The sequence below is a fragment of the Arvicanthis niloticus genome, chromosome X (genome assembly GCF_011762505.2).
Source record: "Arvicanthis niloticus isolate mArvNil1 chromosome X, mArvNil1.pat.X, whole genome shotgun sequence".
In the NCBI taxonomy this organism is placed as follows: domain Eukaryota; kingdom Metazoa; phylum Chordata; class Mammalia; order Rodentia; family Muridae; genus Arvicanthis; species Arvicanthis niloticus.
In genome coordinates, this window is record NC_047679.1 from 57,701,418 (window position 1) to 57,720,112 (window position 18,695).

The following is an 18,695-nucleotide window of genomic DNA, read 5'->3' on the forward strand; positions in this document are numbered from 1 at the left end:
TGAACACAAATATATATTGATACTATATACAGTATAACAATATCAGCTTAGAGCCAAGGTATGAAAATAGAAGTATAAAAAGCTAAACTATCTTCTTATTCTTACTAATGAGACATAGAAAATAACTGTCATAAATGTGTTATTGATTTTTAGATTAACACTCGTAAAGCACTTGGTAAGAGGAAAACATCAAAGGGCGATTTTTATTCTGACAGCATCTTTTTTTGACCTTTTCCCTTTAAAAGGCTAAGCAACAAGTTTTAGTAAGGGTTCTGCTAAATGTCACATAAGATGTTGAGGTCTACAATGAAGTAGAAGATCGAAATATAAACAAATTCAGTGATATCTTGGATAATGAGAAGACTGAACATATTTTCTACTTAAAGATTTAATTTAATAGTGAAAAACAAATTCATTTGCACAGTCTCTGCATAAATTAGAACAATGCTTTGTGCCTTAATGGCAAACCATTACTAAACAAAGGGAAAAAATAGAGTTCCCAGGATGCAAATAGCCTTATAACTTTTTGTTCTTTTTCTATCACAGAGATTTACATGTCTCATTTTGAAGCAGTGGTAATTATAAAAGATATCTTTCACGTAAATTAACAATGAAAATAAGCCTCATCAATATTTAAACTCAACATCACTTATCCCCGGGGCTCTAACAAACTTAAAAATCCCATGGCATTCTACTATCTGAACATCTTCTAAGGTAAGGGAATGTTCTGCATTTGAAAAAAATGGCAATATTCTATGTATTAGTCACAAATTAGGATAAATTTAGATGTCAACAAGCTGCCATTACATTTACAAAAGCTTTCTAAAAATGTTACTCTAGTTGGCACTAATCTCAAGGGATGCAGACAGATTTCTGCAGTGGTAGATAATACCAAGATTTTTTTCCGCATTCTTAATAGAAACATACCTTTCTGCCAGTATCTGTAAAAAGAAAAAAAATAAGAAAAAGGAAAAGCATTTCTGAGCTGTAAAACCTGTAGTAAATATACAGCATAAATTGGTAAATGTTCCATGGGCTTACAAACTTTTCTTACTAGCTGTACAAATGTTGGCTAAATCTTACCTTTGTAGCATCTAGTAACTGTCTTGAGTTGTCTTTTCCCCATCTCTGTTGTGTAGTATTTCTTAATGATTCTGTAGTCTATTGAAGAGATTAAAAAGTTAGGATAGAATTTCAGGGTGGATACTTAAGATTATTATTTTGTTCAAAAGCATACCTAAAGTTAAAACCATTGTCAATGTTAACAGGGATGGTTATATCTTTAATACATGCCTAAAATGGCAGATAAGGTTTAAATTATATTACTCATTAAAATATCCAAGTAGATTTATTTACATATCCTATCTCCTTTACTTGTCCTTTTTATTTGTTATTATTTTATACCTTTGCTTTTAAAATCCCCAAAATCTTTAACATCACTTCCTTTTTAAATGGCTTTTACATACCAACCAGTGCCTAGCCACAGTATGCTGCCAGACCAGAGTTTGAGTAAGCTGTCAGGCAGGTACTCTCTCCTCTTGGTCATGGGTTTCACAAGAAGAAAAAGTTGCAGAGAGACAGACTTGGCTAAAGACACACAACCAGGTTTTGGATATACTATAACATAACCAGAGATATGGCCACTGGAACACAGATTGGGGTAACAGATGTAGAAGTGAGATACAGGAGTCTGGAGATGAGATTTGTTTCCCTACATACCCTAGAGTTAATAGCTTAAGAAGACATCACACCACCCACTGCTTGGGCAAGCTAGGGGAATGGGAGAAGAAAGATGCTCAACATGGCAAAGCCAATGGATGCTACCAGAAGAAGCTAATCAGTGAGAAGCAGGCAGGCCCTCTACACTTCCTCAAAGCCTTAGTCACAGAATATTCTATTAGTAGAAAAAAAAATTATAAAATACTAGAAACAAAGTTGTAAATAGTAGGTGAAGAGTCTCAATCTGGGGAATTATGGGAAAGTATAACATACACATGAAAATGTAACACAGCTACAGAAGACAATCCAAGAGGAGAGAAAGCCACATCATGCTGACTAGGAACAATAATAACTGTGGTTATAATATCTTTTATTTTATTTTATTTCTTATTTTTGTTGTTTTGCTCTAGACTTTTATACTATAATCATTGTTTTATTTTAGCTTGTATCATAGCTGAACAAGCTTTTAGGACTAATGTCCCCTCCATGTGTGTGGGGGGGTGTGTGTGTTTCTTTGTTGTGTTTTCTTGTGTCACAGCCAGAAGCTCCTGAGTCCTCAGTACCAGAAAACAAACATCAGAAAGGTACCCCATAGGAAGAACAATATCAACCAACCAAACCCCCCAGAGCTCCCAGGGATTAAACCACCAACCAAAGAGTACACATGGAGGGACCCATGGCTCCAGCCACATGTGTAGCAGAGGATGACCTTGTTGGGCTTCAATGGGAGGAGAAGCCCTTGGTCCTGTGAAGGCTCGATGCCTCAGTATAGGGGAAAGCCACTGTCTTTCCACTAGGAGACAACCATTGTTGAAATAGCCAGACCACAGCCTATAAGGCATTCTAATAAACTCTCTTTAATACATTCATTCTCTCAGTCATGTTGCTCTAGAGAACTCTAATACAACAATCATGCTGACTTCAGTCTAGGAATGCTCAACAAAGGCAAATGTGATACAATATGTAAGATGACTTAAGACAAATTACAAAAAAAAAAAAATACAAAACCAAAAACCAAAAACAAAACAGACAAATTACATGATCATCTCAGTAGACTCAGAAGACAACTGACAAAATGTTCAACTAAAAAGAAACAAAACTATAGCCAAAATTATATGAAATGGCGAAAACTCAAAGACATTTCCACTAAAAACTGAAATGAGACAAGTGTCCACCTTCTTCACTCTTATTCAATATAGCATGAAGCTAGAACAGTAAGACAATAAAAAGAAAATAAGTAACATCAACCCATATTCAGACATGATCCAATCTTAGAAGCATCCCAAACACTCTACTGGAAAACTCTCAAATCTGACAATACCAACATTTAAAAAATCAGCACTGTTTCTATATACAAATAAGAAACTCACTAAAAACAAATTAGAAAACTATTTCATTTATAAGAACTACAAAAACCCCTATAACTGAAGACTTTACAGCAGTTTAGAAAGAGGTTGAAGACATTAGAAGGTGGAAAGACCTTCCATGCTCATATTAGTGGAATTAATATTGTAAAAATAGCTATATTAGCAAAAGAAGTTTATAATTTAACACAATCCCTATCAAAATTCCAACTATATTCTTCACAGAAATGGAGAAATATCCTAAAATGTGTAAGGGAATATAAATGATCACAAACAGCCAAAGCTACCACAAACAGAAGGAATAATGCTTGGGGTATCCCAATACCTGACTCAAATTACACTGTAGTGACAAAGAAAATGGGGAGTGTCGCAAAAATATATACACAGGACAACAGAACAGAGAACACAGAAATAAACTCACATAGCTAAAGAGAAACACTTTTAACAATTTATGTGTATATGTCCATGTGAGTTCATTTATGCTATATGTGTGCAGGAGGCCATGGTTGTTAGAAAAGTTGTCAGTTCCCTTGTTGTGAGCCACCTGATATGGGTGCTGGGAAGCAAACTAAGATCCAAACCCAGCAGTAAACCCTTCTTTTAAGGCATTTTCTTGATTAACAGTTGATGTGAGGGGGGCATCCTACTGTGGATACTGCCATCCTTGGGCAGGTGGTCTTTGTTTATGTAAGAAAGCATAATGAGCAAGCCATGTAAAACAAGTCGTAAAACAAGTCAGTAAGCAGTCTTCATTGTCTTTGCTTTATCTTCTGCCATGCTTAAATCCTTGTTGTCTGTAATTAGGACATGTAAGTCCAATAAACCCTTTCCTCTCTAAGATGTTTTGGGCCAGTGATTTATTCCAGTAACAAGAAGCAAACCACACACCCAGACAGAAATTAGTATGGGGTATTGCTGTGATGGACCTGACTATGTTGTGTTTCCTTTGGGGGTGGGGTGTTTCTGGAAGAATTTTTTTTAGAACTTTGGGATATAAAAGATTGTTGAATGAGATGGTTTGTGGGAGCTTGAAAAATAAGAACGCTGAAAGCAATGTAAACGATGGAGGCTTGACTTACGAAGTTCATAAAGACAGTTTCAAAGTCCTTCAAAGAATGCACTGGGGATGTTTGTGTGGTGTTGTGGATAAAAAATTTGTGGAAGTAAACCTTTGCTTCATTATGACATTAGATGATAGTCATCTATGTTGAAAAATCATTTGTGATTAAGAGTTCAGGTAAAATCTTCTGGGGAGTATTTCCTCAGGGTCAGACCACAAAAGGTATGGTTCAGTGTAGCCACAGCTATATCTTATACTGGCAGCCAAAACTGGTAGTAAGAGGTTCCCAGTGATGGTGGTTTTGGCAGCATGGATACTTCAGGACTGAAAATGTCATGGAGAAAGGCTGAGGCTTGACACCATGTGACAAGGTCAGAGTTCCTGAAGAAAGATCAGAAGGCCATTGGTAAAGGGGCCTAGGTTGCAGCAGATACTACAAGACTTGAGGATATTGTAAATGCCAAGACTGGGATGACAACCATGAACAATAGCAGGTATGAAGAGGAGCTGGTATGAGCCTGTGTTACAGATGCCAGAACTGGAGAGAGGGGGCTACCTAAGCCCTTTGGAAGCAAGAAGACCACGAGTAAGTCCCAGACATCAGACATTGCTAGACTTGGGTTTTACTTTGGTCTGAGTACGATATTGCTCTGGTTATTCCCTTTAGGAATAAAAAAGTATTTAACTTGTTTTTGTTACAGGAACTTACAGTTAAGAACTTTGTTTTTTTAAAAGACTTTTGACTTTAAAGTGTTTAAAAGTTTAAAGGTTGTAGGACTTTTAAAATTATGTTTTGTACTATGATGTTAATATGAGAACTTGAGGATAAATGAGAAATAAAAGTTTATGACTTAGTGGTTATGTGTTAAGAGTGTCGAGTTGGCAAAGGTTCAATTGTGCCAGTTGGTTTTTGCCAATTTAATATAAACTAGTCACCTTGGAAAAGGAAACCTCAATTGAGAAACTGTTTCCATCGGATTGGTCTGTGGGCATGTCTGTGAGGAAATATATTGATTGATGGCTATGTGAAAGGGTTCAGCCCACTGTAGGTATGTACCACTCCTGGGCAGGTAGTCCTGGGTTAAGAAACCAGGTTGACCAAGCCATGGAGAGCAAGTTAGTGATCAGCATTCCTCCATGGTCTGTGCAGCAGTCTCTGCCTCCGTGTTCCTGTTCAATGATCTATCAACCAATCCTGATTATGATGTCTAAGCCATATGAAATAAACCTTTTCCTTCCCAAGTTGCATTTGGTTTTACCACAGCAACAGAGAAGCAAATCAGGACAGGACTCTAAATCCTACCATAATATACTTTGATACCCATGTTTTACTCTTCACACTAGCCAGGAAATGGAACCATGCTAGATGTCTAGTAATAGATTAATGGATAAAGAAAATGTGATATATTTTGTTGTCTCCATGCAATAAGTGTTTCTGTGTGTATGGGGTGGGGGTGCAGGGAAGGTATATTATAAAAGTAAATAAGGGACCATGAGAGAAGAAATCACAAGTGAGGGGTGGGAAGGGGAAAAACTAATGGAATACATATAACATGTAATCAGACGGGGGCTAATATGGGGTAAAATAGACCACTAAGAGGTCAGCCTTTTGAGTTCTTGGCCAGAGAAGTCCAAGATAAGCCTCGAATATTACAGGCTATTGCAGTTGCCCTTAGTTGCTGTCTAAGAGTGAAGGTAAGTATCTATTGCTGAAGATGTTATGTACTTTGGATACAGACCCTAGAAATTCTGAGCTCAATCAGACCTGAAAGCTTTTTCCCTGAGAACTGGCTTCCATGTCACCAGAAGGGGCAGTGCAAGCTACTAAGGTAGAAAGGTCACTAATAGTCCTACTCAGCTATAACTCCAATGAATCACAACCAGCATAGCACATCAACCTTAAGGATTTTGCACAACAAAATAAATGCAAAATGCCATAATAAAGTCAATTACTTTGTATGGTAACTTAGGAAACTAATTTTTCTAAATAAAAACAAATGAAAAAATAATTTGTCTGTGGTATCACCAGATAAATATCTGTAAAATTGACAAATATTTATCTGAAATACAGATCAGCTCAGTGAAAAGGAATGTTTCTTAGGTTCAGTCTCTCACCAAAGGCAAGAAATAGACTTTACTTAAGCCTTCCATGGATTATATGTCAATGTTATACATTACAAAAATACCAAAAAATCTAAATCAATGAAAACGTGACATATGCAAAAGAGTGGACTACGAAAGTAAGTTCATTTGTATATATAAAACCAGAGAAACTCTTGATATCTATATGCAAAGTGTCATGATAAACCTCTCTTATTTCAGATAATCTCTAACAGATCATCTCTAACTAAACCATCCATCCTCAATGTTAGTTCTAGTTTCATGTCTGTTGCTGTGATAAAATACCCTAACAAAAAAGCAACTCTGGGTAAAAAGGGGTTTATTTCAGCTCATAATTTCATTCAGGCCATGGCCTATCATTGTGGGGCAATTAAAGCAGGAACTTCAAACAGCTAGTCAAATCACATCTATCATCAAGAGTAGAGGGAAATAATTCATGCATGCTTACTTGCTTGTACTCAGCTTGAATTCTCTACTCTTATACAATTCAGTATCTCATGCCTAGGGAATGATGCCACTCATAGTGAGATGGGTCTTCCCACATCAATTAACTTAATTCAGACAATTCTACATAGGCATGCTTACAGGTCAAAAGAGTTTATTTGTGCTGGCAAATAACTCCTGAGCATGTAGCCTACCCTGAACTGTGGTTAATATAACCAGTGAGATTCCGTACCACCCACTTTCAGCACTGAGAACCCATTTGGCTTGAACCTGTGTAGGCCCTGTGCATGCTGACACACTGTCCCAAATGATTCTAGGTTGTGTTGTGTCAGTAATTAAAATGAACCATCACAATGTGTTTCAGGCACTTTACTTCTTTCCTCACAGTTCTCCACATTCCGACCTTATACAAGCTTTACTCCATCTTTCTGTTTCTTGTAAGCTTCTAATTCAAGAAACTGGACATCAAAAGAAACAATAAATTACATATTACTAAAGATAATGGATGTGACAAACATGCACAAATACCAAAGAAATTCAATATGCAGAAAATGGCAACCTGTCTCTCCATTTTCGGAGACAGTTAAGATATATATATATATATATACATGTAACATATATGTGTGTATATATACATGTATATATATTATATATATGTGTGTATATATACACACCCTGGAGACCTATATTTATTTCAACTTTTAAAAGCTGGAAAAACTGAATTTTAAGGAATCTATGATTTAAGCATATTATATACTCCCACTCATACTAATAGCATTCATCTACTAACCATTAAGCATACCATGCCTTATGTAGATGTTCAATAAGGATTTTTAAAATGAATACCAATACTAAAAACAAAGACCTACTAAGTAAAACTATCTCTATGTAAATGTGACCAAGACCCAAGAGATTAGACTAACAAAATCAAAATTTCTTTTCATTACCACAGTTCAGGGTAGGCCACATGTTCTCTCTTTCCATGTTCTCTCTTTAAGGCAAAATTCATCCTTTGCAAAAATAATACTAGTAATATTTATTTAGCAATTATTGTTTATATTATTTTACAATAGTTAACTTTTATAATGAAGCTCATGTTCATGATTTATGACACCTAAAGATTTAACTAATAGCAAAAGACATTATAAAGGTTGGGATTAGAAAGGTATGTAGGTCAATGATAAACAAACTACCTGGTATTCACAGGCCCTAAGTTGAGTTCTAAGCACTGGAAAAATAAAAGAGAAAAAACCCACAAGGGATCTGAGTCATTTACATATTCTCCATTCGGGAAACTTTAGGAACAAAAGTAAGCTTACAATTATGTATTCTTGATGCTTGTAATTTTTAACACTATCTATAAGTCATGTGTGAATACTGTTATTATCTGATCATTAGTCATTTGTAATCAAAACATAAACATTTAAAATTAACCTCTCAGTACATTCTTAAAGAAAAACAGCTGTGATATAAACCTATTATACATTTAATCAACTTTAAAGTATTAAAAATGTGACTGCCATAAAATCTGGTTTTCTTTCCAACTACTGAGAAACTAGAGGTGAAGAGTAGGGGGAGTAAGTGAAAACAAGAGAAGGGGGAGAGGAAGAGAAATAGCAGGCAAACTTCTTTTGTAATTACAATTCTCAAATGAAAGCTGGGCGAAAAAGGACTTTTACTGTGTTGAGTACTCAAAATGACTGATGAATACATAGAAAAATGGTAGCACAGCATTAAGAATTTTGGACAATCATTACTTAGTCACAAAACCGTGATTCTAGAATAAATGTTGGTATTTTCAAATCTTTTAGAATAATAATAATTATTAAAAGTGGTAAGGCCTGAGACACATAAGAACTCAGACTGTGTCAGCATGCACAGGGCCCACACAAGTTCAAGCCAAATGGGATGCCAGTGCTGAGAAGGGAAAATATGGATTCTCACTGGTTATATTAACCACAGTTCAGGGTAGGCCACATGCTCAGGAGTTGTTAGCCAGTACAAATAAACTCAATTGTATTTTTGTAAACTTTTTGTGTCATATTGCTTTGTTTGGGCATATTTTTTTGCTTATGTATTTCAGATATTCCATATTTTGTGAGGTTGTATGTGTGTATGTGTGTGTGTTAAGAGAGAGAGAAGCAGAGAGAAAGAAGCAGAGACAGACAGAGACAGAGGAAGAGACAGAGACGAGGGACAGAGAGAGTGTGTGTTTTGTTAAGAGAAAAGAAAGGGCATGGAGATGAATGGGCAGGAAGGATCTGAGGGAGAAGAAAAGCATGATCATAGTGTATGAAAAAACTTTTTTCAATAAAAATAATAAGGGTACAGCTAACTTTATGGAATATCACATACAAGTTAAATATAAAGCAAAGCATTTCCCTCTAATTTCTATGCCCAGCATTGTTGTATTCAAATGAATATGTACAATATGATAAATAAGGAGACAATTACATGTAAGTTAATTAATCGTGTAGCTATCTCCTCACAGTTAACATTTTGTATGTGGTCATAGTACCTCAAATCTACCCTTAGCAAATTTCTTATATACAATATGGAATTACTATGGCTAGGAATATGGCTCAGCAATTAAGAACACTGGTTATGCCGGGTGTAGAGGCACACGCCTTTAATCCCAGCACTTGGGAGGCAGAGGCAGGCGGATTTCTGAGTTCGAGGCCAGCCTGGTCTACAGAGTGAGTTCCAGGACAGCCAGGACTACACAGAGAAACCCTGTCTCGAAAAACAAAAAACAACAACCAAAAAAAACCAAACCAAACCAAAACCAAAAAAACCACTGGTTATTTTTCCAGAGGACCCTGAGGTTCAGTTCTCAAACCCCAATGGCAGCTCACGTGTATCTGTAACTCCAACTCCAGGAGAACCAATACCTCTGTTTGGCCTTACAGGCACTGCATGCATGTGATGCACAAATATATATATATATATATATATATATAAACTTTAAAAGATTTTTAGTGAAAAGAAAAGCAAACCCAAAACCCAATATGGAATTGTTACCAACAGTGGTGCTGCTGTACTAGCCCTGCTTGTTTTATATTACTGCATTTTTGCCCTTTTTGGCCAACACCTGCCATTTCCCTTGCTTCCTCGTGCCCCTCCAAAAACTGTTGTTCTACAATGTATATCTACATACTCACAGTTTTAGCATTCAATACAGGAGTGGAATTGTGTGATGTTTTTCTGGATCTGTTTTGATTTTACATAATATTCTCCAGATTAAGTACACTGTTGCAACTGGCCAATTTTCCTATTTGTTTAAAGCTACATAATACTCCATTACATGCAGACACAAATGCGCACACATATACACACACCAATTTCTATTCCATGTATTCATCCACTAATACTATGAGCAATGCTTCAATGAACATGAGAGTGTCAGCATCTCTGTGACATGCCAAATTCATATCCTTATGGTATACAACCATAAGCAAGATTGTTGGACCATGACAGTTTCAATTTTGATGAAATCAAAACCCCCATACATAACAGATATAACAATTTATGATCCTATAAGCAGTGTACAATGGTTCATAGTCTCTGTTCTCCACAACCTCAATTATTTGTTATCTGTTATTTTCTTTAAAATAGTCATCTTAATAAGTATGATTTCATTGCTGCTTTTATTTGAATTTCCATGGTGATTTAGTGATTTTGAGAAATTTTTCATATAGCTGTTGGCCATTATATTATTTCTTTTTAAACAATATCTATTCAGATCTTATACTCATATTTTAAATTTAAAATAGTTTTCGCTACTATGTTGCATGAGAACTCCTCACAGAGTTATAATAATTGTTACTCATTAGATATATAATTTGTAAATAATTTCTCACAATTCATAGGCTCCTTTATCACACTGTTGGTTGTTTTTACTGCAGAAGTGACTTTTGATCTAACGTTATCCTATTTATTTTAATTTTGGCTGTCTAAGCTTGTGATGTTACAGGCAAAAAGTCATTGCCAATGCTAACTAAGTCAAGGATATTTTCTCTTTCTTTTCTTTAAAAGTTCAGGTAGCTTCACTTCCTGGAAACACACAGGCCACTCTGGTCAGAGAAACAGGTAGGCTAAGTGCAGACTTCACCTCTGTCTCACCTCTTCACAATCCAGTCCCCAGCTGTACGGCCAGCTCTGGAGCAGAAACCTGTTGCAGCCTCCCCAACTCCGATCTCCAATGGATCACACAGATCTTTCCCTAACATCCCTCTCAACATTCATTGCTTTACCACAGCCTCCAAATGTTAGCAGACACTCCCTGGAAACCCACAAGCCACTCCAGCAAGGGAAGCAGGTAGGGCAGATGAAGACCTTTCCTTCTGCTCCTCCAAACCAAATGCCCCAGTCTCATCCCCAGCTGTGCAGCCAAACAGCAGTGGCAGCTTCCCAGCCCCAACCTCATCTCCAGAGGATCTCGGAGATCCTCTTAACCTTCCTCCCCAACTCATCACTTAGTCCCCCCAACACACACGACGTTTTATTGGATATTTTATTTACATTTCAGATGCCATCCCCTTTCCCCATTTCCCCTCCCTAGAAAACCCCCATCCCATGGCCCCTTCTCCTTTTTGCTTGCATACAATATTTTTTAAATATTAATCAAAGGCTTTATAAGTTTGGTAATGCTCAATATCAATCAGAAATGTAACCCAATACCCAATCTAGATATGCCAACTATCTTTGACTGGCAGAGATGTGCAAACATCTGCCTTCATGTTCTCTCTCTCTCTCTCTCTCTCTCTCTCTCTCTCTCTCTCTCTCTCTCTCTCTCCTCTCATCACCTAGCTCCTCCTCTGCTTCTCCTCCTCCTCTTCTTATTCCTCCTCTTCCTCTCCTTACTCCTCCTAACTTAGCTCCTCCTACATATCACCCTTCCTGTTAAAATAAAACTTTTCTCTCAAAATACAATTAGAGCATAACTACACCAATTTGTGTCAGTAAGGTACAAGATAGACCTAATACCCAGTCTGTCATTTTGTTGTCTAACCGGAACCTGTATCGTCTCTCCTAACTAAAAGACTTAGTTCTGAACCTGGATTTTTTTTCTTGGTTTTATAATGAATGTCAGTTGAAAACCATCCTCTCAAATCTTTTCTCTCAAAGTAAGTAGCCAGGATTGGCTATGAGGCTATAAGTCTTCAATCCCGTCAGAAATCCAGAATGACTGAGTTAACTGAAATTATGGAAAGCACAAAGCATAGCTTCTAAAACTTAGTCAATTTATAGAGACTGCTGAACACCTGGACAGTCCCTATACTACAAAACATTAGAGCATCCGATATTCAGCCTTCTGGCCCAGGATCATCTGACAGACCTAGTGATGCAGAATTATTAAGGGCTGATTACTCTGTCTTGGCATATATAACCAGTTGACAATACACACAACTTTAGTAGGCTCTACCTAGGAACCCTCAGGCTACACTGGGCAAGAAACAGGTTGGCTAATAGCAGATCTTTACCTTCCCCCTCTGTCCTCCAAAACAAATCCACTACTCTTATCCCCAGTTCTGCAGCAGATCAACAAACCCCTCTTCCCCTTCTGTACCCATCCCCCATGGATCACCAATATCTCTCCCTTCAATCTTTGTCCCCACTTATTGCTCTATCTCAGCCCCCAACTCCAGCAAGCAGTCCCTGAGAACACAGTGGCCACTAAAACCATGGAAACAAGTAGGCTAACTTGAGATCTCATTCCTCCAAGCACAATCCCACAGTCTCATCCCCAGTTCTTCTGCAGTGGCCTTTCCTCACTCTCTGCCCCCATTCCCAGGGAACTGAGAAGATCCTGGCAGAACACCATACTTTCCTCCCTTTGTGAAGCCCCTCCACTGCCCCCAGCCAATGATCATTCCTAAGTCTCAAGTTGCAATAACCAGGAACACATTTTACCTGGAAAACCCAATGCCCACACCTATCAGGATCCCAGAAGATTTTCCTACAGAAAAGGCACAGCTGCCACACACTCCTAAAATCCAGAGAAGAAACAGAAGCAAGGAACAAAACACCTACCCAACAAAGACAAGACCAGATATCAGCACCTACAATAACAATTTTCCCAATCCCAGAAGACTAGACATCAGCATAAAAAACAATAAAATCACAACCAGGACAATACAGTCTCCACTAGAGCTCAACAACCCGACCACAGCAAGCCATCAATATTCCAACATAACTGAAGCACAAGAAAAATATCTTAAATTAGCTTTTATGAATATGATAGAAGTCCTTAAAGCGGGAAACGAATATACGCCTTAAAGAAATCTATGAAAACAAACAGTGGGAGGAAATGAATAAAACAATTCAAGACCCGAAAGTAGAAATCAATATAGTAAACCCAAACTGAGGTAAATCTGGAAATAAAAAACTTTAGGAATGCTGAAAGGAACCACAGAGGCAACCTTCACCAACTGAATACAAGAGATGGACTAGAGAATCTAGGATATTACAGACATGACATTGTCTTCTTTAGTCAAAGAAAATGTTAAATCTAAGAAATTCATGGCATAAAATATCCAGGAAATCTGATACATTATAAACAGATCAAATCTAATGGTAGGAATAGAGGAAGGAGAAGAAATCCAGATGAAAGGCACAGAAAATATGTTCAACAAAATCACAGAAAAAAGTCTCTAACCTAATGGAGATGGCTGTCAAAAACAAGAAGCATACAGAATGTCAAATAGATTGAATCAAAAAGAAAGACTTCCCGGCAAATAATAATCAAAACACTAAACATACAGAACAAAGGAAGTATATTAAAAGCTACGAGGGAAAACCACCAAGTAGCATATAAAGGCAGACCTATTAGAATAACACCTGAGTTCTCAATGGAGTCTGTATAAAACCCTAAGAGCCTGGACAGATGTACTTCAGATTCTAAGAGACTGCAAATCCCAGTCCAGAATGCTATGCCCAGCAAAACATTCAATTACCATAGATAGAAAATAAGACATTCCATGATAAAACCAAATTTAAATGCCATCTATCTACAAATCCAATCCTACAGAAGGTGCTAGATGGTAAATTCCAACCTAAAGAAGTTAATTACAACCATGAAAACACAAGAAATAAATAATTTTAGACCAGTAAAATTAAAAGAAGGGACACACAAATAATAGGGGAGATAGCTCCAACTAGTTATCTCATCACCAAACTAAGTTTCCAGTTCTAGGATTGGGTAACATCTAATTGAGTTGTTAGCTAAAGGGGTCCCATGGGAACTCCCAAACAACCCAGGCTTTTGCCAAGACCCACTGCTCTTCGCAAACTGATGGCAAGACTCTATTGCTGAAGACAGCACCCACACAACTTATGGAACATGGAGATGTCAAGCTGGTGCCCACATAGAGCCTTCATCCCTATATTCTAATGTCTTTGGTTCAGGGAGGTACTCTGCTGACTACCAAAAGAGGAATGTAAACACCAACACAGCTACAAACCCTTTATCTACAAAGGTGTACTACCTGTAAGATCTGCTAGGGCAATGGTGGCACAAAGTTTGTGGGAGTAATTGAAACTGGGATCACTCCCTAAGATAGAACTTATATATGACACTGCTTGGGTGACCAAATACCTGGGACTAGAAACCCAGTGACCTAGGGGAAAAATCCAGGACTGTTTTTTAATAAAAAAAAAAAAAAACATAGAAATAAATTGACTCCTAATGACATTCTGCTATACTCATAGATCAGTGCCTTATTCAGCTATCATTAGAGAAGCTTCCTTCTGCAGCAGATGGGAACAGAGACCCACAGCCAGACATAATACAAGAGTGAAAGACCTTGGAACACTCAGTCCTAGAAAACAAGGCCTTCTAAATCAACATGATCAATGCTTATATGAACTCAGAGACTAAAGCAGCATACACAGGGCCTGCAAGGTCTATACTAGGTCCTCTGTCCTTACATTATGGCTTCCGGTATAATTTTATGGGATTCCTGTATGCAAATTCCTGTATGGGTCTCTGATTCTTGTGCCTTCTCTGGTGTCCTTCTATTGGTCTGTCTTGTCCAACTTCAATAAGATAGTTTTTTGGTTTATCTTATATTTTATTTTGTTATATTTTTTTAAAAGTGATTGAGAGAGACAGAGAAAGAGAGATGGAGAAAGACAAAGCGGGGGGCGGGGGAGAACATGTAGTCACTAAAATAAAGGTAACAACTAAACTATCATTTATATATGCTGGGAGAAGGAAAACTGGTTTTCTCCAATGAAGAAAGGCCTTATGCTCAGGAGTAGTTGACCAACAGGGTTTTTGTGTGTGTGTGTGTACATGTATGGTTTTTATTTGATTACTAAAAGTTTAGTGTTTTTTTTCTTTTTGGGTAGCATTTTATTTTTTTGTTCCCTTGTGTGTGGGGGGGTTGTTGTTGTATTGGGTTTTTGTTAAAGTAGAGTGAGTAGAGAGTATGAGAGGATATGTAAGAATTTAAGGGAGAGAAAAATATGTTCGAAATATGTGTAAAATTTAAAATTATTTTAAATAATAAAAATATTAAAACATTATAATAAAATAAAATAATTAGTTGTCTTCAAATCTTAAGCCATTTTTCCATTCTTAGGTGATTCTTCTCCATGGTGTAAGGATCCAAATTTTTTTTCTTTTCTTTTTTCTTTCTTTCTTCTTTTTTTTCTGCAGGTACATATATATATATATCTAGTTCTCTCAATACAATAAAGAGACTATTCTTTGCACACTGAATTGCATGCATGTAGGTTCTTCTCGATTGGTCTGTGTGTCTGTATTCATACTAGTACCCTACTGTTTTATCACTATAGTTTTGCAGTACAATTTGAAATTAAGAATCATGTGCTTTCAAGACTTTCCTTAATCAGAATCTTTTATGGTTCTATACATACATTAGGATTGTTTTTCAAATTTGGTTTTAATAATTCTATGAAAGTACGTGTGTGTGTGTGTGTGTGTGTGTGTGTGTGTGTGTGTGTATTATCAGAAATCAAGCTCAGGGCTTCTGCACACTGGGCAACTCTTCTAGAACTAAGCTACTTCCCAATACAGAAACTGATCTGATATAGACTTAAACTAACTATATAATATTGTTTGGGGTATTATTGAAATTTTGGTGATATTAATTCTTCTAATCAATGAATACCATGCAGGATACATTTCCTTTTACTTCTGTCATCTATTTCTTTTATCAATATTTAACAATTTTGAATTCTGAACAATCTTTCATCTCCTTGCTTATATTTATTCCTTTATCTATTCCATGGTGAAGTATTTTACTCTTTTTTGATGCATAGTAAATGAGAGTTCTTCAGTTCCTTTTCCAAGTAGTAAATAGTTGAGGGTTTGCAGGCATACACTCACTTATACAACTATTCATCATGGCCACTACAGTATTAAAGCAGCAACAGATAACACATAAATGCATATGTAAGGCTCTTGGTTCATTTGACAGAATCCGAAGAGTATAAAAAGACAAGAAAAAAAACTAAACAGTACAAAAGTCAGAACCAACTATTTTTTAAAAGGAAACTAAGGAGCAAACACAGTTTACTACCACACCATGTAAATTTACTGAGAGCCCAGTTAACAATCAATTATCTCACTAAGCTAAGATCCCAAGAATTTTAGAAAGTTCATAGCAATCTCACACTACTCTTAAAGTTTCCAGCTATACTATGCTTATATATAGTTTATACATACATATATATACATATATGTGTATATATATATATATATATATATATATATATATGAGTCATTATTGCACAATATTAATACATTTCCATGTGCAGCAGAATCCTGAGATAATATGAAAAGAATCAAAGAATATGGAATTGGGCCTATTTTTGGTACTTAACAATTTCACATTTGGGCAATATGATAACCTTACTCTTTGTGTTTACTTAGAAGAGAATCCTCAAACAACATTTCTAACCCTCATTTCCATAGCTTTTATGGAAGATCAACCACTTTGTTTAGTTATATTTTTCTATAAATGCTCATTTGTGTGTGTTGCTTTCTAAGCATGCATCTAAGCTACTAAGGACTAAATTACCTGGAAAATTACCCTAAATTCATAGAAGACATTTTTCTTTTATGTGGGTCATTCTACCAGGCTTACTATACAGGTCATATCCAAAACACCTCAATTCTCTTTATAAGCATTCCAGCAAATGCTGATACTTGGTACCCCTTTGGTATGAAATTCAAGATATAATTTGCTTATAAGAAAGAGGTGTAGACTAGCCTTTCTGCTTGGCCGTTCTCCTGTACAGGAGGCAACCATGGTGCCCAGGCAGAATGGCATGACCCTGAAGCCCCACTTCCACAAGGATTGGCAGCAGCGAGTAGGCACTTGGTTCAAGCAAGGCACATAAGATCTGCAGATGCAAGGCCCAGCAAGTGAAAGCATGCCACACTGGCCCTCATCCCGCATCTGGTCCCATCAGGCCCATAGTGAGGTGCCCTACAGTTAGATACCACACCAAGGTCTGGGCTGGCAGGGGCTTCAGCCTGGAGGAACTCAGGGTGGCTGGTATCCACAAAAAAAAATGGATTGCGCCATCGGCATCTCTGTGGACCCAAGGAAGTAAAACAAATCCACGGAATCACTGCAGGCCAACGTGCAGCGTCTGAAAGAGTACCGCTCCACGGAAGCCTTCTGCTCCAAAGAAGGTAGACAGTTCTGCCGAAGAACTTAAACTGGCCACCCAGCCGACAGGACCTAGGATGCCCATCCGGAATGTGTACACAAAGGAAAAGGCCAGAGTCATCACAGAAGGAAGGAAGAACTGTAAGGCTTTTGCCAGTCTCCGTATGGCCTGTGCCAATGCCCGGCTCTTAGGCATTTGAGCAAAAAGGGCGAAGGAAGCTGCAGAACAAGATAGTGAAAAGAAAATGTAATGCACGGTTGGGGAGTTGCAATAAATTTTCCTTAAAGACAAAAAAAGAGGTGTAGACTAGGAGATTATCAATGTAAACACAAATCTAAGATCAGGGATTACAAATGGTACCTAATGAGTTCCTGATTATCTCTAAAATGAGAAGGAACATTAAAGAACATATTTGGTTTCCTGAATTTTAAATTGCTTTTAGCTTATATATACACAGTGTTTACAGCATGCTGAAAGCTCCTTTGTACTAAAGAAATAAGTAAAAACAGGCCTTTGATGTAATTTCTGATACTACTCTGCTATTCTCCTCAAAATGGTACCTTCTGTCTCCTTCTAACCCATGTTTTGTTTCTTTTTTTAATGTTCATTGATTTTTCTTTCTTGTTTTTAATTGATAGTTTAGTGTTGCTAATGGCACTCAAGCCTGAGGAAGGTGCTAACCCTTCTTCCATTATCTCCTCAGAGCTAATTGTACAAGGACGTGGAACAAAATGGGCTGTCTTTTTCGGATAAAAGTACTATCAGCCAAACCAACTGAATCAGCTCCTTCAATTAAAAAAAGGGGTAATTTTTCCAAAATATATCACAAAATCACCCTCAAAACAAACATATAGAAAAATATCTTAATTTTGCTCCCGCTCATTTTTTGTAGGTCTATTTAAGCTCTGAAAATCTGTCACCTTTTTTTCTAAAAATATCAACTCTTCTTTACAACTGTACTTCAAAAATTCTCAAAGGTGACCATAATTCATACAACAGTTAGAACACTTGTTTTCACGTAATGCCAGGAAGAAATCTGACAGCTCTCCTAGAAGCATTTTAAAAGCTGAAAGTTTAAAGCTGCCTTGAAAAGAAGTACCTAGAGCCTCCAAGTCACTTTAGAATGCTTTAATGGTAAACAAACCTTGGACCAGGGAGACGGCTCAGCAGGTAAAAGCACTTGCCACGCAAACCTAATGACCTGAGTTTGAGCTCCTGAACCCATGCAAAAAGTCAGAAGTCACAGCTCACATCTGTAACTTCAGCACTCCTACAATGAGACGGGAAATTTGCCCAGAAGCTCTCAGGATAGCTAAAGTATGATGTGCAGTGAAAGAAAT

General features: G+C 37.1%; 1 protein-coding gene and 1 pseudogene across 1 annotated transcript in view; one reads left to right on the top strand and one right to left on the bottom strand.

The window, feature by feature from the left end:
• The window catches only part of Abcb7 (ATP binding cassette subfamily B member 7), a 141,228-nt gene that overhangs the window by 64,566 nt on the left and 57,967 nt on the right, over nt 1-18,695 (bottom strand). The window contains exon 2 of the mRNA XM_034485184.2: nt 1,084-1,161. Within this exon, the coding sequence (XP_034341075.1) occupies nt 1,084-1,161 (78 nt within the window). The remainder of the gene's footprint in view (nt 1-1,083; nt 1,162-18,695) is intronic.
• On the top strand, nt 16,987-17,605 carry LOC117694217 (large ribosomal subunit protein eL13 pseudogene; annotated as a pseudogene).